Genomic DNA, 25,658 nt, shown 5'->3' on the forward strand with positions numbered 1-25,658 from the left:
AAGTACCGTATGTTCCGGACTATAAGTCGCTCCGGAGTACAAGTCGCACCAGCCATAAAATTCATAATAAAGAAGGAATAAACATATATGTCACACTGGAGTATATGTCGCATTTTGGGGGGAAATTTATTTTATAAAATCCAACACCAAGAACAGACATGTCATCTTGAAAGGCAATTTAAAATAAAACTAGAATAAAGGCAACAACAGGCTGAATAATTGTACAGTTTGCTAATGTTACATGACACACCTGAGAACGTGCCTGGTATGTTAACATAACATGTTAAGAGTTATTCAGATAACTATAGCATAAATAACACGCTAAGAAGTTTACCAAACCATCCATGTCTCTCCAAATAACAAAAATCCAATGAAATCTTCATCCTTGGTTTCACTTTTAAACAACTCTGCTAACTCCGGAGGTAGAAGATGCAGCGCTGCCTAGAGCGCTCTCTTGTGGTTTAGTGTGAAAACAGCATGTGAAATGATAAACCGGTAATAATGTGTAGAGTATAAGTCGCACCCACGGCCAAACTATGGAAAAAAACGCTACTTATAGTCGTATAGTATAGTGTTCCGACTTGTTATTGGTGGCTGGCACGGCCAATCGATCGATCACTGTCGTCACTTTTGTGTTGTCAGTCGGAGGATGTCTGCTCCTCCTTCCTCAGGCGTTGTTCGTGGGTGTCCCGGGCCCCAGCCGGGCCCCCCGCCGGCCCCCCGTGGGGCCCCGATCCAGATGTGGAGCCACTCGACTCAGTTAGGAACTGATACCGTTTTGTTTGTTGTGGTTCTCAGTCGTGGAGGATCCTGCTGTTCGGAGCCTTCAACCTGCTGTGTACCGGCTGTCTGCTGATGTGGTGCAGCTCCACCAACAGCATGGGTGAGCACACACACACACACACACACACACACACACACACACACACACACACACACACACACACACACACACACACACACACACACACACACACACTCTCGCAGGCGGACACATGCGATCTGACAGCTACACACGGACTGACACACACTCGGTCTTGAGGACTTGGACACAGACGTTAACAGGCACAGATCCTCGTCCACACACGGTAAACACAGACTGACAGGTGTGTGTGTGAGTGAGTGTGTGTGTGTGTGTAGTATCTCCAGCTTGACACACACACTGTGAACACATCGTAAGGAAGCCGGTCCACATCGGGGTTCAGGCTGAACACACCTGTCAGGTAGGCCCCGCCCCCTCTGCCCTGCCTGCAAATTTCCCCTCAGGGGACTATTAAAGGATTTCTTATCTTATCTTAGCGGCACAGCAGAGTGAGACTGGGGCATGACTGGGGGCAAGACTCGAGAGAAGTTTCGGGACAAGATCGGGGCTAGGAAAATACTCTAACCCTGCACTCACACGCCTGACGCCAGCATCGCGCTGCTTGGTAGATTCACACTGAAAGCTGTCGACACCTGCAGTGAGCGGGGCTTCAAGCTGTGCTGCAGAACTGGAGCGAACAAAGTGTATATAACCTACATATATTTATATATAGCGTGCACATCTTCAGTTTCCTATTTCACTATGGATCACACTTTGGGAAGCCTTCTTTATATTTTAGCGTTATTTCCGCGTAGATAAGAGTGAGTTTGATGCTCCTTAACAAGGTTGGTCCTGGATCAACATCAACCATCATCGTTGGTCCCGGTGAAGCTGCAGTCTATCAGCGGTGAACACTGACACACCGGGTCGGAGTGGATTTGGTCATATTCTTTAAACTGTGTTTTGTGATTAATAAGCGCGGTTTTTAATTATTTTGCGTTGGATCGATGTAGCAAATAAAATAGTTCAGACCATCCAGCTCCTCAACCATCAGTTACGTGTTTCACATGAACAGTTCAGTTAAAAACGGCAGTCAAATCAGCAAAAATGTCAGTTTGCTGGATGAAATATATTAATTCCTGATAAAATAAGTTTGTTAGTGCACAGCTATGCTCCTGTGCGCATGTGAATGAGTGAACGTTTGTGTGTACATGAAAGTACAATCTGCATTGAGGCTTCTTGTTTCGGGAATCCCGGTCTGTGATTGGACGCTGCCTCGGTGTCGCTGCTGCTCATTTGCATAAAGTTGAGATTTTTCAACTTCAAATTGACTCAGGACAAGAGTCTAGAGAAGTTTTGGGACAAGACTGAGACGGGACAAAACTCCAGTAAAGACTAGGGAGAAGACTCGGGACAAGACTCTGGGCAGACTTTGTCATCATTATTTGCTGCTGCGTTTGGGATCATTTCCTGTCACATGACCCAGGAGTGGACGTCCAGCCCTATTTAGCTGATCATGTCCTTCCTTCCTTCCTTCCTTCCTTCCTTCCTTCCTTCCTTCCTTCCTTCCTTCCTTCCTTCCTTCCTTCCTTCCTTCCTTCCTTCCTTCCTTCCTTCCTTCCTTCCTTCCTTCCTTCCTTCCCTCCCTACTTTCTTTCCTCCTTTCCTCCCTGCGTTTGTGCATCCCCTGCTCCCCCATCCTCGCTTTTGTTCAGTTGTTGATTCCTACCTCCCTGTCTCCTTCCTCTCATCTTTCCTCCCTTTTTTCCTCCTTTCCTCCCTCCTCCCTTATGCGTTTGCTTGTCTCTTGCTTCGTCCCACTCTTTGTCCATCCTTCCATCCTTCCCTCCTTTTCCTCTCATCACTGTTGTGAGTGAAGGAAGTGAAAGTAAGTGAAACGTTAAAGGGGGAGAGTTGCCGTAGCGACCCGGCAGCTTGTCGGCGCTGAGGTGGAGCAGAGGCCACTTTGTCTTGTTTGTGTGCATCATGAATGAATTTTAGTATAAACACGTAGATATCGCTGTAGTCGTGAACGCAGAGCCCCGCCTTCAGGCGAGCTCGCGGCCGTCAACCTGAGATCCTCTCGGGGAGGAAAACGCCGCCATGAAAGTAGGAGCCTGCAACCTCATCCATGCAGCCACACACACACACACACACACACACACACACACACACACACACACACGGGTGGCGTCGGGTGTCATGCAGACAGGAAGTGGAGACCCGAGGTATCGAGCAAATGGGAGAAGGCGACGCCGCTGTCGATACTCAAACCCCGGTGAGAGCGACCGGGACAGACGGCGGGCCGGACTCGGCCCTGCGAGGTTCCTCCTCGGGATGAGGTCAGACTGGTCCGAGACTCCGCCCCCAACTAGGGCTGGGCGATATGGACCAAAAGTCATATCTCGATATTTTCTAGCTGAATGGCGATAGTCGATATATATCGATATTTTTGCTGTGCAATAATTGGGGTTTCCCCCAAAGCATCGTAGCATAGCATCTCTGTTAGCTTCATTTTTTCTGAGGCAAACCCTTAAAAAAACAGCCAGTTTTAATACAAAGCCTCGTGCCAAATGTCACACAGGTTCCTTTATTAACAGAGGTCTGCGAAATATCAAAATGTATAAAACAAATGAAATAAAAATAAACTGCCTGCATATATAGAATAAAAATGCTTCTTGAATAAAACAAATATCCCTTTCCTGCATAACAATTAAATTAAAATACACTGTGCAATTAATACAATGTAGACAGTAACAGGCAGACTTTTCCACTGAGGTTGACAGTTGTGCAAATAACAAAACATTTGTGCAAATCTCAAATAAAACATGTAAACAGATATTGCATCTCTTTGAGCAAATCTCAAATAATTACAACAAGTCAACTACTGTACATTTTACAGATTTTGTGCCAGGTTTCAGCACACAAAGGTACTTTTTTGCCAGCGCGAGGGGTCAGAGTTGATGTACAATCAATTTGTCGCAAAATAAGCTATATCGATATAAACGATATTGTCTCGTACCATATCGCGTTTGAAAATATATCGATATATCGCCCTGGCCTGCCAGCAACTCCGGTTAGTCCATAAAGAGACCAATGGGCGGGACGGCTCCTCTACCGACCCCTGGGGTCTGGATCCAGATCTGTAGGTCCTGATATCGTGTGATCCTTAATCCTGTTTGTGTTTACTAGACGAGTGTGTGATCACATGACCTCCTGACCCGTCTTTCCGCCATCGTCATGACAACCTTCCAGCCCTAAAACCTCCGGGTCTGAATCATCAATCATACCTTGTTTGTTCGGGGTTTAATTGTTGTTTGTGACTCGAAGCGATGAGTTAAGCCGCCCACCGAGAGTTAGCCCCTCCCACTTTACCCATCATAAGTAGAGTTAGTCCCTCCCTCTTTATCCATTATAGAGTTAGCCCCTCCTACTTTATCCACCGTTAGAGTTAGCCCCTCCCACATTATCCATTATAGAGTTAGTCCCTCCCTCTTTATCCATTGTTAGTTAGCCCCTCCTACTTTATCCACCGTTAGTGAGTTAGCCCCTCCCACTTTATCCACCGTTAGTTAGCTCCTCCCACTTTATCCATCGTTAGTAGAGTTAGATTGATTATTGATTATTTTGTTGTTTGAATAATACAAAATATAATGTATCAAATAAACATAAAAAATCCTTAAAATATCGTTTATTAAACACAAATTTGCAAAGCAAAATAAAAATATAGAATACAATTATACAACTTACAGTCCAACGAAACACTGCCGTGCACAATGTTTTGTTGAACTGCATATTATCCAAAATTTGGATATTTGGATAAAACAGGGCACTGTTTCGCACTAAATGATATATTTATTACATTAAAAAGTCTAATCACGAAAGGAACCTTTCAATGGTGGATGAAACCAAAAAAAAAAAAATTGTTTTCCGGTGGCACTTTAGCTTCTGCTAACCGGTAAAAAAAACATTTTTCATGCCAGTAAACGGAGTTATGACCAGAAAGTCGGAGCTGATCCAGACCATAATTTGATCATGTGACGTTTTTACAAATATTTTGCTTATTATATTTTGCAATTATTATTGTCCCGCCCACGAGAGACAAGGGGGCGGGGCTTCAGATGCTCCAACATGCTGGTCTGGTATCAACTCCAGAAGGTGTTTGGGACTAAATTTTAAGTATTCACATACTTTTGAGGACTTGAGGGTGTTTTTTTTTTTTTTTTTTTTTTACAGGACTTTGTTGCTGTGAGGTTTGTTTGTTCAGACCCACTTTCAAGCACGGGGTGGAGGGATGATGGTCTGGAGTGGAGTTTAAGGCTCCGAACCGAGAAACTGCGGAAGCTTCAGCTTCATAAACGATGATAATGATGAGCAGCACAAGGCTGCAGCTAGGCCTGGGCGATATATCGAGATATCGAGACAGACCTCTGTTAATAAAGGTACCTGTGTGACATTTGGCACGAGGATTTGTATTAAAACTGACTGTTTTTTTTCAGAGATGCTATGCTATAATGCTTTGGGGGAAACCCCAATTATGGCACAGAAAAAATATCGATATATATCGAGTATCGCCATTCAGCTAGAAAATATCGAGATATGACTTTTGGTCCATATCGCCAAGCCCTAGCTGCAGCAACTTGGTATTGGCCACATGATTTATTTATCGATAAGCTGTTGATGATTTGCGGTTGAACTTGCTCACACTGAGAATCTATAACAAGATGAGTTTTAGTTAGATTTTTATCTTTGAAGTGAAACTTTAATTCACTTCAGCTTTATTTCGTAGCTCCATATCCAGACAAATATGATCTCGAGGCGCTTGGACAAGACGGTTCGGCTCATTCCAAGGTCTGATTAATAAAGGCGGAGTAAGTAATAGTTTTAGCTTCGCTGGGGAAGCAGCAGATCACGGTTGTTTGTTGTCAGGAGACCTGACTGGACGCCGCCGCCACCTTTATTTAAACAGACCGAACTGAAGTGTGTTCTCATTATCTTCATTCTCTCCCGTCAGTCACACTGTGTGTGTGTGTGTGTGTGTGTGTGTGTGTGTGTGTGTGTGTGTGTGTGTGTGTGTGTGTGTGTGTGTGTGTGTGTGTGTGTGTGTGTGTGTGTGTGTGTGTGTGTGTGTGTGTGTGTGTGTGTGTGTGTGTGTGTGTGTGTGTGTGTGTGTCCACTTGTGCCAGAGCTAATGAGATCTCTTCATGTCCATAGCTGTTGGCTACAGACCCTGATGATGCAGAGCACCGAGTGTTTGTCTTCCACCTCATTAGCCTGCTGTAACACACACACGTGCGCGTTGTGGGTACGTGGACATCGTTCTCATAGATTCAGTGATTTTATATTTCATTCCTGTACGACTTCGCTGCGTCAGTGAGAACAAAATGTTCTCCCTCTCCTCTGACTGAAGGAAGGTGGGCTAAGATCTGTATCCAGACCTGCAGTTCCTCTACTGACCACTAGGGTCCCGATCCATCTCCATTCACCTCCACCTGCTTTGAGCTCAGTTGTTAATGTAAACATTAATATTTTTGATAGTACAAGTACAAAGTTATAGTTTGTTTCTACAATTTACAGCATTAGTTCTCTGAGAATCTCTTCCATATTCAAGTAAAATTGGTACGTCTCTGAAATATCCTTACCTGAATCGAAAAAAGAATCGAATACAATCGAATCAAATTGAATCGAATACAATCGCGACTTGAATCGAATTTAATCGCAAATTGAATCAATTGTAATCGCAAATCGAATGTAATTGCAAATCGAATATAATCACGAATCAGATCAAATTGAATATAATCGTGAAATGAATCAATTTGAATATAATATCGAATCGAATATAATCTCGAAACAAATCAAATATAATCGCAACTTGAAACGAATATAATCGTGAATCGACTATAATCGCAAATCAATTATAATATAATCGCGAATTGAATGGAATCAAATTGAATATAACTGTGAATAAAACCGAATATAATCGCAAATCAAATTGAATATAATCGCAAATCAAATCAAATTGAATATCATTGCGAATCGACTCAAATCGAATATAATGGCGAATTGAATCGAATATAATCACGAATTGAATATAATCGCAAATCGAATGGAATCAAATCGAATATAACCGCGAATCAAATCGAATATAACCGCGAATCAAATCGAATATAATCGCAAATCAAATTGAATATAATCCCAAATCAAATTGAATATCATCGCGAATCGAATGGGGCCTTTTGAATCGAGTTGATTTGGAAATCTGAATCGATACCCAACTCTCGTTCTTGGGCCTCTTCATCGATGATGAACGTTTTTCTGTTTTAATTCCCGTATATATCTTACATCTGCTTCCTAGAGCGAGTAAAACCCCTCAGACGGACCCGTTCCAGTTGACCCGTCCGGTGATTCCTGTGTTTCAGTCTCGTCCTCCAGTGGCAGCAGCTTCTCACCCGGCGCCGGCGGAGGACGTCCACCTTTAGTCTGCATGACGCAGCGTCGACGTCGCTCTAGCAAACGCACCCGCTGACCTCCTCTGGATGTAATACCATGTTCCCGAGCGCCTGACGCACACAGAGCCTCGTTCAGACACGATGTACCGGGAGCACTCGTGCAGCAACACACACACACACACATGCACAAGCACACGCTGGCCCCATTAGCTCATGACTAACGGCTTAAAGCCGCCGTGCAGCCAGCTCCAGCTCCGCTGAGCGCTCGGCCTCCTCGCTCGACCAGCGAGGCGGCCGGCGGATAATCAGGGCGCCGCTTGTGCCGACCAGCTGCTCCGAGGTCGTTTCCTCTCTGCGTCCGTTACTCCAGAGATCAGGGGATCAGGTCACGCTGCGCTGCGACTTCACCCCCGTCAGGACCTCTGAGTCTGAGCGGAGCCGACGGCGTTTACACGTGTTTTCCAGGGAGAAACATGCAATTTCTCGTAAGCGTTAGCGCGCTCTGACCTTCACACGTTTGAGAGTGAGATGTCGGCGCCGCTGACGGAGGGACGACGTCTCTCTCTGGACGGTTGACCCATCAGTTTTCAGTCGTTTTGCATTGAAAGTCCAGATTTGAAATAAAACGGTTGAGTCTTAAACAGCCTCGTGTTAAGCTTTTCCTGACTTCCAAATGCTTAAAAAATAAACTTAAATATCTGTTTTTCAGGCTTGAAGAGGTGAAGACTTCAGTCTGAGGATTAGTCCTCAAAACTAAATATAGTCTTCAATTAAACTTTATCACCTGAGGAAAACGAGACACAACGAAAATGCTGGTCATGTGACGATAACGATAATTAAATATATAATGCAATATCGTAGAGGAATAAAAACCAGACTAAAAGTAGATTACAAAATAAAAACTGCTAAAATGTGTCTTCATTTTCTTTGACCAAAACGAGACGAAATGTTCTAACAAAGATCCTTAATATCCATGTTTGAAGTAGTTTCCTCTCGTTTAGTAATAATAATAATAATACATCTTATTTGTAAAGCACTTAAATAAAATAATCTCAAAGTGCTGCAGAAACCAACAAACAAAATAAACAAAAAGGAATAAAATCAAGACAATAAAGACATCTATGAAAGACCAGGGAAAGCCTTCCTGAACGATTAAGATCCTTAATCTCCTTGTTTTAAGTTGTTTTTTCTCGTTTAGTCTTTAAACCAGTTTCGTCTTTAGATCTTTGGATCCACTTTCCTACATAGACGTGGAAAAGAAAACCGAATGTGTCGTTGAAAAAGAAAAAGACGTGGAGAAATACGGAAAAATAAACATGTTGTAAACTCAAATTAGAGTCTTCTGTATCTGGAATGAATGTATTCTTGAGTCTATAAGGCAACAATAACATAATAATAAGATAACCTTGTTTGAATTGTAAAATGAGTTTGGCTAAATACAATATTTGACTAAAACTAGACTGAAATGGACAATTCTGACTAAAATAAGACTAAAATGCTCAGACTTTTAGTCGACTGAAACTTGACACGACTAAAAGGAGAATGAACGTGACTAAAACTAATAAAAACTAAAAAGATAGCTTGACCCAAAGACTAGAGTAAAACTAAGGTTGAAACAGGTTGACAAAAACAAAAATAATACTACTTGGACCAGAGTCTTTGGACAATCTCTGACATCACAGCGTCGTATTCATCAGCTGATGGAGTCGTACGTGTCTGAACACCCGTACGGTGCATGTGAGTGTGTTGCTCCACAACGAGGTATTACACTTGCAAATGGAGGTCAACAAGGCCATATGTGGTGTTATGTGTGTGAGTGTGTGTGTGTGATTATGTATGTGTGTGTGTGTGTGTGTGTGTGTGTGTGTGTGTGTGTGGGTACTGGCGTCCATGTGGCTCATGCTTCATTTAAAAGGCGGAAATCATCAGATTATGTTTCAGGAACAGTGCAACAACTGCTCTGCTTAAACCAAAACAAACACACAACCGAGCTTTATAAAACATTCATCTGAATACACACACACACACACACACACACACACACACACACACACACACACACACACACACACACACACACACACACACACACACACATAAACACACACACTTCTGTGCAGCTCGGGCAGCCGACCGCCGCTGCTGCTTCCAGCTCAAACAGATCCATGCCACTGATGTCAACCGAAGGGGTCGAGATCGTCGGCTCTTTTATGGCTCTGGTCGAAAGCAGCGATGAAATCGCTTTGCCTTCTGGGAGAAATCGCCACTTCTGGAAGAGTCAAAACAACGAATCTCCTCCCCTCAGATCCATCTGTTTCAAAATAGCTCGGGGTCTTGGAGCAGCTGGAGCCCAGAACGCTTCCTCAGTGGACTGATCGCTGGGTTAGTTATCTATAACCTCAACCTGCAGTTCCTCTACCGACCACTAGGGTCCGGATCCAGACCTGCAGGTTAAAATGTTACACTTTACATCAGAAATAAACATATTTACAGTTCTGGAATAAAATCGGTTTCACAGCCATGACATCCGAACGGGGGAACATTTATGCACCTCCTCAGGTAAATGAACCAAACATTTACAGATATTTAGGCGTAGCTTTTTCTGAGTGACAGCTGCTCCACCTTCGACCTGGAGGAGTCTTGACATGGTCGGGGGTTCGGGTCGCCCGGCCAGAGGACTTGGCTGCACCTTCCTAGACTATGGCTAACCCATAGTGGTGTTTTTGGCCACTTGTTTAAATTCTAGTTTAGTCAATTCTAGCGACTAAACCAGAGGAAACTACTTAAAACATGGAGATTAAGAATCTTTGGTAGAAGAGTTTTTATTTTGTAATCTACATTTTAGTCTCGTTTTTACAGAAGAGTATTAGGGTAATATATATTATATTATAATATATATATATATATATATATATATATATATATATATATATATATATAATATTATAAATAATATTTTAGAGGAGGAAGATTTTTTTTCATTATGCACTTCGAGAAAAAAAAAATCAAAATGTCGAAATGCCGAGAATAATGTTGAAGTACAATTGCGAGAAAAAAGTCAAAATGTATTTCAACTTTATTCTCGAAATTTTGACTTTATTCACGATATTTCGACTTTATTCTTGAAATTGTATTTCCACATTATTCTCAACATTTCGACTTTTTTCTCAACATTTCGACTTTTTTCTTGAAATTGATACTTCAACATTAATCTCGTTTTGGTCAACAAAAACATTTTAGCAGAGTTTTTATTTTGTAATCTAGATTTTAGTCTCGTTTTTATCCCTCTACGATATTGCATTATATATTTAATTATTGTTATCATATGACCAGCATTTTCGTTGCGTCTCGTTTCGTTTTCCTCAGGTGATAAAGGTTCGTTGACGACAATATTTAGTCATAATTTTCGTTGACAAAAGCAACTTTAGGTCCAAGCATACATTTCCAAGGCCATGTACCGTAAAATACCAAATAAAGGCTCTGGTTAATTTGCTTAAATCGCTCAAATCAGCAGGTGTTTATTTGTGACCTGCGTTTATTAATTGTGTGTAACGTCCAAAACCGGGTGGATGAGCGATGCGCTGCCCGCAGACCGGCTGCAACGAGTGGTGGATCTCTGCAACTTGAAGCCTTGTATAATAATTGTAAAAAAAATAAATAAATGTTACTACTTATCAGTTTTCACCCCTGTATCACGGGTTCTTTTTGGAACGTAACCGCCGTAAAAAACGAGGGATTACTCTACTCGTATCATCTTCCGCTACTCACAACTTTAGCCTGTAGCTTTTATTTTTTCATGCCACCATGTAGCCTCGCACGCTTGCTGTTTTCCGTAGCTAACTCTTGGAGTTTTTAGTTGTTTTTTTTCCCGCTCACTCTTTTGCTGTCCACCCCGAATTCTCCGACCACTGCTTCTCCGCTGTTTTGTATATTGAACTACATTTAACTTAAATTGAACATCATATTTCTTGTGAGAAGCCTTGTTGCTGTCCGTGGTGCTGAAATGCCTTTCTCTTTGATACACGAGCTACTCAACTTCATAACATGCCATCAATGATGTCTCTAAAATTGAATAAATAGTCGAACACTTTTCAAAACAATATTTGACCCGGCCTTTATTTGCGATGGCTGTTTCATAAAAAAAAATATTTTGCTACACCCGGTGGATAATTGGGACTATTTGATGTTTTACAGTAGTGAGTTAGCATATGGACGAAGCAGCAGCACCGTGAGGAACAGGTTCTCTGAGTTCTCCGGTACGTTTACCTCCATCCAGCCTGCATTACTACGTCAGAATCTCCAGAAGACACAGGTGGACACAATCACCTGGATTACTGACCAGGTGGTCACTAGCACAGGAGTACCACAGGGAACTGTACTCTTACCACTGCTGAGTCCTGTCATTGTGAAAAGGAGGGTACTTCAGAACCGGGATCCTGGACGACCCTGAACATCCTTTTCACAACACAGAACGTCTTCAGTCAGAGGGGTCTTCAGATCTGCTGCAACAAAAACACTACGGGAGATTCCTCCAGACCTCTACGGGAGATTCCTCTAGACCTCTACGGGAGATTCCTCTGGACCTCTACGGGAGATTCCTCCAGACCTCTACGGGAGATTCCTCCAGACCGCTACGGGAAGGAGATTCCTCCGGACCGCTACGGGAAGGATATTCCTCCAGACCTCTAGACTCAATTTATTTTCCATTTACTATTCATTTTTGTGAATAATTTACCCATCCAAATTATGTCAAATGAGGGAGAGTGAACTTTGTAAGATTATAAGCCCTCTTGGCTTCCTATTGTTCATTTTTCATTGACTCTTTTTTGTTTTGTTTTTTTTTTATAGTAAAGGTGCAAATAAAAATAGACACTGATGCAAATAAATACCCTATATAGGTCCATACTCTTATTTAAAAGCAAGGTGCAAAATAAAACAAACATCCCCAAAAGCAGTGGTCCTCGAGTTGCTTCTTGGTTATAATGGTGGGACTGGGACAAAACCAGTTCAAAACCTCTGCTCTACGGGAAGGAGATTGCCCCGGACCTTTACGGGAGGGAGGTTCCTCCGGACCTCTACGGGAAGGAGGTTCCCCCGGACCTCTACGGGAGGGAGGTTCCCCCGGACCTTTACGGGAGGGAGGTTCCCCTGGACCTCTACGGGAGGGAGATTCCTCCGGACCTCTACGGGAAGGAGATTCCCCCAGACCTCTACGGGAGGGAGGTTCCCCCGGACCTCTACGGGAGGGAGGTTCCCCCGGACCTTTACGGGAGGGAGGTTCCCCTGGACCTCTACGGGAGGGAGATTCCTCCGGACCTCTACGGGAAGGAGATTCCCCCAGACCTCTACGGGAGGGAGGTTCCCCCGGACCTCTACGGGAGGGAGGTTCCCCCGGACCTCTACGGGAGGGAGGTTCCCCCGGACCTCTACGGGAAGGAGATTCCCCCGGACCTCTACGGGAGGGAGGTTCCCCCGGACCTCTACGGGAGGGAGGTTCCCCCGGACCTCTACGGGAGGGAGGTTCCCCCGGACCTCTACGGGAGGGAGGTTCCCCCGGACCTCTACGGGAGGGAGGTTCCCTCAGGCCTCTACGGGAAGGAGATTCCCTCAGGCCTCTACGGGAGGGATTTTCAACCGGTGGTCCGTGGCCCTCTGGTGGTCCGTGGCGGTATTGCCGGTGGTCCGTGAAATTGTAAATGGAAAACAATCATTTATAAAATATATATTTGTTCTTTAGACTCAATTTATTTTCCATTTACTATTCATTTTTGTGAATAATTTACCCATCCAAATTATGTCAAATGAGTGAGATTGAACTTTTTATTGACTGTTTTTTTGTTTTTTTTTATAGTAAAAGGTGCAAATAAAAATAGATACTGATGCAAATAAATACCCTATATAGGCCCATACTCTTATTTAAAAGCAAGATGCAAAATAAAACAAACATCCCCAAAAGCAGTGGTCCTCGAGTTGCTTCTTGGTTATAATGGTGGTCTCTGGGACAAAACCAGACAGATTGATGAGAATGAATGTAAAGTCATATTCGTTAGCATCATAGCTAAAGTCAGCCAAGCTAAAACGGCTAACTCCGATCGACACGAGGTGGGCGTGCTCCAAAGTCTGTTAGCTGCGTTCTGTGGTCGTACCGCAGGCCTTCGGTCACTGATGTGTTTGAGTTCGGTGAAGACTGTCCTCTGATCCGAGTCGTCACTCTGGCGTGTGCTGGGTTGTTTCCATGTGTGTTGATGCTGTTGTTGCACTGCTGCTGAAACAGGATCCGATGATGATTCTACAGTACTTGTGTGTGTGTGTGTGTGTGTGTGTCCGGGCCCGTCCTCCCGTATCAAATTGTGCAGTCGGACAACTGGATCGGTTTTCAGGCTTTTACAAAGCAAAGACATCAGCTTCTTTTCTCCCGGCTGACTGAACACAAACATCATCATTCCAGTCCTGATGTCTTCAACACACACACACAAACACACACACTCACTCTCCTACAAACACACACACACACACACACACACACACACACACACACACACACACACACCCTCAGAAACACACACACTCACAAACACCCACATACTCTCCTACAAACACACTCTCTGAGAAACACACTCTCTCACCAACACACACTCACAAACGCACACTCTCTCACAAACATACACTCTCCTACAAACACACATTTTCTCAGAAACACACACACTCTCAAACAACCACTCTCCTACAGACACTTTCTCTCTCACACACTCTTTCACCAGCACACACTCACAAAGACACACTCTCTCAGAAACACACACACTCTCTCACACACTCTCGTCCTCCACCGGACCTCCCAGTTTTCCATCTGAGAGATTCTGGGAAGGTTTTCCAGTTTTGGCTCTGAAGACGGACGAACGAGGGGAAACCTCTTCACCTGGTTGGAGTCCCATCAACGTTAGTGAACCAGTGACTTCAGGCTGAGGGGGGGGGGCGGCGATATGACAAAAATATATCACAATTTAAAAAAAATAAAATCCCAATCTTTCGATTTTATCACAATTTAAAATTGAAAAAAGAAAAACAGACAATTGAATTTATTTACGGCAGCCCGTAGCGCAGGTCAGCTACTTTCAGCAGGCGTTTGAACCCCTCACTTTTCTACCGTCTGTAACGGTATCGGGTCCTTTACGAGATAAAACGGCTTCTGTTTCCTCTTTCATCGCTTACTTGACTTGTCAAATATTGATGTCGTCTGTTTTGGTCTCACGCTAGCTGCTGACCGAGGAGCCGCCGGGCCACTCGCTGCTTAGCCCTCGTCTGCTCGCGGTACTTCTTCTTCCGGGGATTAAACAACTTTGTTGTGTTGCCACCCGACGTGCGAATGGTTTCCGTGCAAACTTACCGTACAAACTGTGCAAATTAAACTAGCTTGAGCTCAATAACTTGCGGAAAATCCAAACCGATTCCAGATAATTTAAGTGGAATAATTTTTGTGACCAACTCCGTTTGGCTTTAGCCGTCGCTCTCCATGCGCTACCGCTACACACACAAGGAGGAGGGTAGGAAAGCGTGTCGCCATAGACGTTCTATAAACGAGAAAGCCCACTACGGTTCGGTTTCCTGTATCTGTGCCACGTGGGTTTCCCCACTGCCCCGCCCCTTTAGCAGACTAACAGCAGGTCCTGAGTCTGTTGAGTCCTATAGGAGAAGTGAACGTGAGCACAGATTATTACCAATTCCTTCGCCCCATAGTAACCTAAGTAAATATGGGACCCATTTTTCAAAAGCCATATAATATATATTATATAATAATATAATAATAATACACAGCTCTGCTCAGAGTCGTCGGTCACTGCAGAACTGCCAAAGTCGTTTTCCCATCGGATAAAATGAAGTTTAAAACTAAAATAAAACTTGCTTCTTTGCGTAATAATACTGTTATTGTTATTATTGAAGTCTTTTTGGAAGGGAAAAAAGAATATCAGACTGATCCAATGATCTTGTACTGGGTTGATATCAGATAAAGCAGAGCAGATAGATGGCGGCAGGTAAAAGGTAGCAGATTAAAAAAAAACGTGGCAAAATAAGGCGCAAATATTGAAGTTGTACTGTATCTAGTGTTGTATGTTCCAAAACGATGTGGGGAGAGGGGCGACCACGCTCACTTAGGAGACAGGAAGTGGATACCATTTCATACCATTGGCAGTAACGGTAATGCGCTATCTTCTGTATAGAGTATCTTTGGTGTCACTGCCAGTACTTCGCTCTGATTGGTCGGTCAGGTTGACGACGTCACTACGTCTGGTGAGTCATCAGCATAGAGCTGTAATTTCTAGAATGTGCCCTATACGATCTCTGATGTTTGGAAGATCGTCTTAACGTTGGAATCCTTCACCATCTCATATCGTGATATCCACGGCTAGCTTGCAGTACCTGATTTATGGCGGCCGTCTTCCAGGCCTGCTTATTGGTTAACCGGGGTTTGGGGGCGGAGCCAGCTCCTGCCAGCATGGCACCACGCCGCGAAAAGAAAGAGGCTTCAGAAACGTCTGAGTGACATCAGAGGTGGTTTGTCTGGGTTTTTAACGCCGTCAGTGGAGCGTGTGTGCGTGTCCGTGTGTGTGTGTGTGTGTGTGTGTGTGTGTGTGTGTGTGTGTGCGTGTGTGTGTGTGTGTGTCGGCTGTTTCCAGCCCACAGCAGCTCTGAGAAACCAGGTCAAGTGTCTGAACCACAGATGAATAAACACACCTCCTCCTCCTCATCTTCCGCTCTGCCTTTTCCATCTCTGCTCTCCGTCGCCGGGAATCGTACATCCTGAAATGTGTGTTTGTTTGTTTACCTGTTGTAGTTTGTGTGTAAACTCTGGTTACGTCTCAAAAACGGAGGGATGAATAGATGTGTGAATCGAGGCCGAAGCGAGGAAGGATGCAGCTCTGAGCGTTTAAGATAAAAATATCTGTGAACATTAGCTCATGCTCGTGGAGTCCTGCGTCGGCGTGTTTGTATGCATATCCATTAGTTTGTTTGCTTCTGATGCAGCGACGGTTCAGTGCACACGTGTCCTGTGTGTGTGTGTGTGTGTGTGTGTGTGTGTGTGTGTGTGTGTGTGTGTGTGTGTGTGTGTGTGTGTGTGTGTGTGTGTGTGTGTGTGTGTGTGTGTGTGTGTGTGTGTGTGTGTGTGTGTGTGTGTGTGTGTGTGTGTGTGTGTGTGTGGCCCCGGGCCCTCGGTGTTCCCGTGTGTCAGAACACAGCTGGTGAAGCATTCCTTCCCAGGGGGCTTCGGCGCCGCCAACACACACCCTCAGACTCGCCGTACGAGCCGCTGCCCGTCCTCCCAGAGCTGCCGCCACATCTGCCGGAGACTCTGCCCGAGTTTGCCAGCGAGCTCCCGAAGGATCCGGCGCTTCGCTCAAATAGGCCGCCTCTAATCGAGGAAGCCAAAGTTTAATTTCCTCATTCACTCCGAAGAGGCGGAGAAACATCGGAACTGTGTTTTTTCGCTGCTCTTGTCTGATTGTTAAAGCTGTTCGAAGCAGAATCTGTTCTTCTAAGAGCTTTTAATGACCTTTAAAACTAGAGATGCACTGATCAGGATTTTGAGGGCCGATCACAGCGTGAAATCTATAAATTCTTCAATATTTTTATCTCATGTACACAACACTGACATTGTATTATTAGGTATCAAAAATTAGGAAATGAGAAAGTATCATGAATTGACCAATGTTTTATTGCAGGCTGAGGCAATGTGCAATATTTCACACTCTAGAGACTCTTAGAGACGACTTAGACTCATGTAGCTTATTAACTTAAGCTTAACTGTGGTAATAAATAGAATATTGTGATAAAGTTCTTTATTTTCTGTAATGCAATTTAAAAAAAACAAAAATTTCATACATTCTGGATTCATTACAAATCAACTGAAATATTGCAAGCCTTTTATTATTTTAATATTGCTGATTATGGCTTACAGTTTAAGATTAAGATTCCCAGAATTTTCTAATTTTTTGAGATAGGATATTTGAGTTTTCTTAAGCTGTAAGCCACGATCAGCAATATTAAAATAATCAAAGGCTTGCAATATTTCAGTTGATTTGTATAACATTTTTGTTTTTGTAATTGCATTACAGAAAATCACAATATTCAAATTTTCTGAGACATTCCTGTAAACCTTAGTTTTTCTGAAGAAAAAGGAATAAATCTTAAAATGAATTATGAATTAAGGTTTGCTTAAGCTTTAGCGATAGCATTCACCGCGTGGGAGGAAACTCTTCACACTAGAACTCCAAATGTCACTCGTGAAGCGACTGACATGATTGTCGTCCTGCGTGATGGTTAGTGAGGGTTAGGGGTTGGATGTGACTGTATATAGTCTGGTATAACTCTGGCAGACATTCATCGGTGAAATAATTACGGCCCAGCAGCGCGTACCGGGATCCAAGCTGCTAACGACGCGGCTAAACCCGATGTCTTCTACAACGACAAACGGCATGGCAGCACCAGTGTCCAACTGGACTCTCCCCAGTCTGACCAGCACTGATCCAGCTGGACCCTCCTATGGGATTTTTTTTTTTTTTTTTTTTGCTTGTGGTGTTCTCTCATATGTAAGTCGCTTTGGATAAAGGCGTCTGCTAAATGACAGTAGTAGTAGTATTTGCTTGATGGTGAAAAAGGTAACAGCATCACACGGACTACGTTTACATGCAGTCAAAATTTGGGTTATTGATAATATTCCGGTTACTGAAACATTCAGAATATTCTGTTTACATGCGTGAGAAAACAGGGTTATCCCTGTATACATGGTAATTAATCATTTGGAATATGTTGATCAAACCAGCGACATCATGATGTAATTCCCCTCATTTCCGCTTCTTCTTCCTGTATCCAAATTCAAAACAAATGCTGCTTTGCGCAACTTTTCGCTCACCTTCTTGTAAATCTCGCTATCCCCGTACTTTCTACCGTCTACAAATGCCAAAATGTTCATATCCTTCATTACATTTATGAAGTGATTAGTCTCCTCCTCACTCCAAAAGTGTGGCGTGGTCTTGTGTTTCTCCATGTTTATAAGAACTTCCTGGACTCAAAGACCAGGATTCCTTGCGAACAGAGCATGCGCAGAAAACAAATTCATGTTCCGTTTGGGGATATTCCGTTTGGCGTTTACATGACCCAATATTCGGGTTTTAAAAGGAGTAACCCAGGGGTCATATTCGGGTTTTTAAAAACCCGAATATGAGCAAATTCGGGATATTCAAAGGGGTTATTGGTGTTTACATGGCCGAGCAAATTCGGGTTATTGCCAATATTCGGGTTTTAAAAGGGTTATTGATGCATGTAAACGCAGTCACACTCTCCGTGATTGGTAGTTTTTGTTTTTGAATTTCCCGCCACTTTTTCTTCTTTGTTGTGTTCAAGTCTGATGCTCAACTTTTATCAACTCCAACTCGCATCAAATTAACCACGTCATTACGTCGCTGCAAACGTCAGTTACGTTGCTGCGTTTGCGTGAAAGTTGAAGCAACAACAAGGTATCTGCTCTAATAGAACTTGGTCCACGTAGCTCCTCCGTGGACACATCTCTAAAAGACAGGTTGTCTCCTCCTCAGACCCATGCGGAAGAGTATTAGGGCCAGGTAGGAGAAAAATAAAAAATAATATTTTAGAGGAGGAAGATTTTTTTTTTTCATTATGCATTTCGAGAAAAAAGTCCAAATGTCGAGAAAAAAGACGAAAAGTCGAGATTAATGTTGAAGTACAATTTCAAGAAAAAAGTCGAAATGTCGAGGAAAAAAATCGAAATGTTGAGAAAAAGGCGAAATTTCGACTTTATTCACAAAATTTTGACTTTTTTCAAGAAATTGTATTTCAACATTAATCGACATTTCATCTTTTTTCTCGAAGTGCACAATAAAAAAAAAATCTCCCACTCTCAAATTTTTTTTCTCTTGCTTGGCCCTGATACTCTTCCGTAGACCCATGATGCTTTGCTGCATCTAGATTAATTCTTATTTGAAAATGTCTCCGTCTCCCAGTCTTGCTACATTTAGTACATTTATAGCAGAGTTATTGTTACATTCAGTAAACAAAATATTTCAAATAAAATACAGGTTGTCTCCTCTTTACATATGATAATCGTCTCATTTTCTCCAGGAAGCATCACTTGTCCTTTTGCAGTCTCAGACTGAAGGTTAACCTTTCCATATTTTGAATGTTGCTTATTATATTTGTCCATTCGTTGACAGTAGGATGTTCCTTACGAAGCCAACGCCTTGTTTTGGCCTTTTTATTTACTTACTTTTTTACTAGATATATGATCATTTTTTTGTACCTCATCCCAAAAAGATGTGTGTACGGCAGACCGTACAGTGGCCACGGGTTTTAAATCTGAATGTAAACCCAACAAAAGCCGACTATCACCAGACTGGCGGTGGAGCAGAAACCTGATCTGAATCATCTCTGAATACCAACAAGACTTTGGGCGGGTTTTCTGAAATCCATCTTTCCCGCAAGCTCCTCTGGATCTATTAAAATATAGGATTTCCTGGAGATAAGTGAGGTTCCTCGGGACCCGCTCCGGCATTCCTGCCGGTCGCGGGTGGTTTTGTTCCCGGGTCAACAGGAATCTCCTTTAACAAAGCAGTAATTAGTTTCCTGGTGGCACTTTTGTCCTAATGGATGATGTTACATTGATTGTGATCAGCGGGAGGTCGTGAAGGGGTCCGGGTCAGGGCTCGGGGGGCTCGGGGGTCGTTGGGGGGGGGTTACGGGGGGCGGTTAGCATGTCACCGCCAGCTGCCGCTCAAATACCACTCTGAGATCCGAGGGTCTGTTTCAGCTCGCAAATGGATGCAGCGGCGCTCCGGTCCGGTTTCATCCACCCTGGTGTGTGTGTGTGTTTTATAAATGATGTAACTGGGTGTTGAATCAGAAGACATAGGTCTTTGTCTATGACAAATACACAATCTGAGGTCCAGCTGAACGTTTGAATCATTTTCAAACAGACGAGACATAAACAGGGTCCTTAAAAGTCTTTAATTTGAAATTTAAATTTCAAATAAGGCCTTTAAATATCTTAATTTGTCTTAAATCTCAATCCAAGGGTCTTAATTTTAGAGGGAATGTTTCGACTCATCATTAAAAAGTTTATTTCATCATTTTGAGAATCTCCTGCGGAGGTTCTAAATCTGTGTTGCCAGGTTGGGCAAGTTTCAGCCCAATTGGGCTAAAAAATATATATTTGGGATGCTTTTCTTGGTTTTTACTAAATATTTAGGAGAAATTATTAACAAAAAAGCTTCCATTATGGCAGAGAAAAGTCCCAGCCCAATTGGGCTGAAAAATATATATTTGGGCTGCTTTTTCCTGGTTTTTACTAAATATTTAGGAGAAATTATCAACAAAGAAGTTTTCATTATGGCATCATCATTAAAAAGTTGTCTTACACTTTGAAAAGGGAAAAGTTTATTAAATCGTTTTAAGGAGGTTTACTTGGTGTTAAACACCCCCTTGCTTGACAACGCCTCAGTCAGTGTTGCCAGATTGGGAGGGTTTCAGCCCAATTTGGCTTCATTTGACTTTGGGCTAAAGAATATAGGACTGGGTGGGTTGATAAAATTTTTGCTGCTTTTCCTGGTTTTTACTAAATATTTAGGAGAAATTATTAACAAACATAACATTATGGCAGAGAAAAGTAAAAAACTACACCTGGACCGACAATAAACTCAATGATATTCTATTTGCTTTAATCTACTGAATTTAATTGTAGTCTTTGTTTGGAGCCTGAACTTTTTTTGGCTTCATTTGCGTATGACTTGAAATTTATTCCGCATTTAATAATTGTTTTCAAGTCTGATAGTCAAATTTTATCAGCTCCAACTCTCATCTCATAAACCGTTTAATTGAATTTGCTAATTCTTTTTGTCGGACAAAAAACGTTCAGGTTCTTTAAATACTCTTTAAATACTAGTATTTAAAAAAAAAAAAAAAAAAAATGTCTTGTCCTGCTCCATCCTTCTCTCCTTTCTCTTGATTCCTCCATCCTTCTCTCCTTACTGACTCCTCGGGGACCGTCCTCACCGCAGCAGTTGAGCCGTTCGATTGAAGCTTTTAGTTTACATCTGCAGCAGCGAGCCGAGCCGACACCTCCACCCACCTGAGTGTTCGGTCTCAGCTTACCGGAACCGCAGGCCGGGCCGGGCGTCTGCTGTGGTCGGCACCGACTCTCCGAGCTGCGTACCGACCCGTGTCTGTGTTTTCCTCAACACCTGAGGACAGAACCACCAAACCTGAAACATTAATATGTTTTTATTTAACCCACTAATGATGATTCCTGCTGCACAACCTTTAGGATCAAGGTCCGAACCTGGACCAGTGCTGGTCCAGGTTCTTGGTTCAGTTCTGGTTGTTTGGATGACAACTTTAACACAAGTTTCCTGGTGTTTTAATGACATGCTTTGTTGAAAGTACTGCAGTTATACTTTACTGTAGCCCTAGTGGACCGTAGAGGACCTGCAGGTCTGGTCATGTGACCCGGTGATTCCTCCGTTGTTTTATTTATATATCTATTTTTTTGTCTGCATATATATTAATGGTTAATATCCAGTTTGGTAAAACCTAAAGCATATATATGCATTTTAATATATCATCTAATCTCTAATGCTTTTTCATATATATATATATATATATATATATATATATATATATATATATATATAATATATATACATAATTAATATAAACATGTGTGTCTGTTGTTTTAAGCAGTCTATGATTCATCTCGGTGCTCGTGCACGTGGGTGTGTCTGCTCCTGTTCAGACATCATTAAATATTCATCCTCCTGCTCGTGTTTCTCCTCATTCATCCCTCTCTTCCTCCTCTTCCCCCTTTCCTTGTTTCTTCCTCCGTTAATGTGTTTAATTCTTCCTCTTTTTGGTTGTTTTCTTTTTACATGTTGATTAAAATCTCAGAAACTGGACCCGGGCTCCATTCTGGATCGTGAAGTCGGGTCTGGAGGTTTTTGGACTTTTAACTTCAGTTTAAGAGGTTTCAAGACAGCCAGCTGAATAATTACTAATAATACTAATAATAATTATCTTGTTATGTGATAAAATAAAGATCCCTCCTTCTAAGTTGGACCAACCAAACGGTGGATTTGGACCGACTCCGTTTGAATACAGATCTGAAAAGTTCAGGGACCCAACGTTGGTTCATCTAGATCAAGGGCGGGCAATCCTGGTCTTCGAGGGCCGGTGTCCCTGCAGGCTCTAGATGTTTCCCTGCTTCATTGCACCATGATGCAAGTGACATTAACAGAATTGTGCAGCCCTGGATGACAAGCTGATGACGATGATTAATTAGAATCAGGTGTGTTAAAGCAGGGAAACATCTAAAACATGCAGGACACCGGCCCTCGAGGACCAGGATTGCCCACCCCTGGTCTAGATCGAAGGTCCGGTCCGATTGGACCTTCGATCAATCAGAGTTAATGTTGGGTAACGGTAGTTAGCATCGTAACGAGCTAAAATAGCTAACCAGGGGGCGGAGTCTGTCTTGGACTAATGGCGAGCTCCGCTAAAGGAGACGGCGGGTTTCAAACTGAATCTTGGGAGACGTCACTGAGATCCAGTCCAGTCTATGGGCCGGCAGCCCGACTGGGTGTCTAACAGGTTCAAACTAGGTCTGCTTCATTTTTCTCGACGTTACGAAGTAGAGGACCACAGCTGGACCGACCGACTACAGCTGGACGGTCTGTTCATCCAAATGCTTTTCCGCCCCTGACCTCGGCAGTACCGTCACTAAAATGTCTCAACTTCTTAAAAACTAAACTCTGTAAGTTAAAATTAAACAAAAAAGTTTAAACTTTGATCACGGATCCTTTCTGGTGTTGAAAGGTTAAATCATCAAATACGTCATCGTCCACAGACGTGTGTGTGTGTGTGTGTGTGTGTGTGTGTGTGTGTGTGTGTGTGTGTGTGTGTGTGTGTGTGTGTGTGTGTGTGTGTGTGTGTGTGTGTGTGTGTGTGTGTGTGTGTGTGTGTGTGTGTGTGTGTGTGTGTGTGTTCGTTCTGCAGATGAATAATGTTGCGTCTGCTGTTTGTTTCTCTGGTATCACATCCTCACGTCCTCTGGGTGTCAGTGTTTGTAAGCTGGAGACTGATGAAGGAATCGACCTGCGTTTGTCTCCGCGAGCGTGTGTGTGTGTTGGTGCGTGCGTGTGTGTGTGTGTGTGTGCGTACATGTAAGCTTATCCCAGCACAGCCAGGGGAAATTTCATCCGGGCCATTGATTCGGTCCGGACCCGTTTCAGGGTCACTGTGATGTCAGCGTTTGTATTATTATTGCTTTTATTGTCTGCAGCTTTTAATTCGACACAACACGATGACATCAACGCCATCGATCCCTGCGGATAAAACGAGCCACCGCGTATCACAATAACGGACGGACGCAGCAAAAACAAGCGTGACGAGATAAAGATGCTCGCTAGCGATCAAAAGTCAGTCTTTCCAGCGCCACGTTTATGTGTAGAAAATAAAATAAATTAAAAGGATGAAGAAAAAAAAACAGAAGAAAAAATTCACATAAGGAAAATATTTTTAAAAAAAACAAAAGAATGACAACAAGAAGAAATATGTGTGAGTAGGTTAGAAGCCTATATATGCTTATATGAAAACCACACCCGAACAATATACTAAAGTTAAAATATTAACAAATATAAACATCACAATTACATATGAAATGCACAAACTGAACATTTCCTGTAAAGGAAAAAGTAAAAAAAAATAGGGTCCTATTATTCTAAATCCAATAATTTAGAGAGCAGAGCATTCTGAAGTTTCTTTTTGTACATGGACAGAGACAAAGAGTACAAGTTTTACATTATTTAAAAATATGAAGCCAAAATAAAAATACTAGGACTAAAAACCTTCTTTTTAGCAAAACGTTTTATCACTAAATAATGCTGTTTTTTTTTCCCTAGTTGCTATTTTTAATTGTTTTATTCTCTTTTCTGCCATGTCTTGACTTTTTATCCCTTTTATCTCTTATCTTTTTTTTAATATATCTTATTATCATTTTCACAATTCACATTTTCACATTCGCATTTTCTATTTTACCCACATTCCTACCCTCCCCATAATTGCCCAGGGGGAAAAAAAAATCATACATTAAGGGAGAACAAAATTAAATAAATATATATAAAAAAAAAGAAATAAAAAAATGGCAGCAAAAGCGATATCAATATACTATACATACATACAGTACATGCTTATTTTCTCATACATACTGTATACATACATCTTTACAAGTTTGAAAATAGAAATACTCATTGGTCCCCCTTGGAAAAGTTCTCCAGTTTTGACAATAATGGAGACCAAAATTCTTGAAAGATATGACCACAGTTGTATTTTTCCAATGGTAAAAAAACTGACATTTGATCCAAAAAGAACTTGAAAGTTGGAGGAGAATCGTCTTTCCAAAGTAAAAGTTATGTGATCATAATTAATATCCTTTTTTTCCGGTCTAACTGAAGATCCAGTGTATCATTTAATAAATACAAACTGGAGCTTAAAGGTGACCTATTATGGCATTTAATGTATATTTTAAACAGGCCTTGAATGTCTTAAAAACAATCTAAAGCTTGTTTTTTCTACATAAATCAGAAATCCAGCCTGTGGGCCCTGTCACTAGTTTTACCGCTTCTAACCTCTTTTTCTGCGCCTCATTTTTAGGGAAGGGGGGGGTATGATAATGAGGCTCTGTGCTGATTGGCTCCCTGAATGACGTGTAGCAGGGGAGGAGCATAAACCTCGCTCCGCCAGAGCAGCCCGAGCCTGTAAATTATCACAACACTGAATTTTCACAAATGGAAACTTTATTGTTAAAAAAATAAAATATGAGTTGTATATAAATAACATTTATGCACTATTTAAGCCGGATCTACCCGGCGGATGCTGAACGCTGGCCCCGGAGCCACGCCGGGCGCCCGGGAGCAGCGCTGCTGGAGCAGCGCGCATCACCGCGGCTTTAACGGGGGAATCTGACCGGTTCCGACCGGCCGGGACCGCAGGAACCGGCCTGGACTGGTAGCAGGGACTCCCGGGGACCGACCAGCGGAATTTCAGCCGGATCTGCCCGGCGGATGCTGCGCGACGGGCGCTGCAACCCCACGGCAGGCGCACAGATCGGCTCCGGAGCGCATCCGCGGCGCATCTCCCGTTACCGGTGATCAAACCGACAGATTTGCCTGAAAATCTCGGAGGGTGAAGCTGGTCCAGCCTGGGACAGATCCCCGAGGACCCAGCTCCCAAATCACCCGGGAACCTGGATGATTTAACCCGGATCTGCGGCGCCGCGTCCGACTGGCTGAAGGAAGCACCGCTCCAGCTCATGGATCTATTATATAACGTTCCAGCTGCGGAGAGAGCTG

General features: G+C 42.8%; 1 protein-coding gene across 1 annotated transcript in view; it reads left to right on the forward strand.

Annotated features, from left to right (window-relative positions):
- The window catches only part of slc30a6 (solute carrier family 30 member 6), an 81,697-nt gene that overhangs the window by 19,766 nt on the left and 36,273 nt on the right, over positions 1-25,658 (forward strand). Inside the window, 1 exon segment of the mRNA XM_061745453.1 lies at positions 799-883. Within this exon segment, the coding sequence (XP_061601437.1) occupies positions 799-883 (85 nt within the window).

This window comes from Cololabis saira, chromosome 17, assembly GCF_033807715.1.
Source record: "Cololabis saira isolate AMF1-May2022 chromosome 17, fColSai1.1, whole genome shotgun sequence".
NCBI lineage: Eukaryota > Metazoa > Chordata > Actinopteri > Beloniformes > Belonidae > Cololabis > Cololabis saira.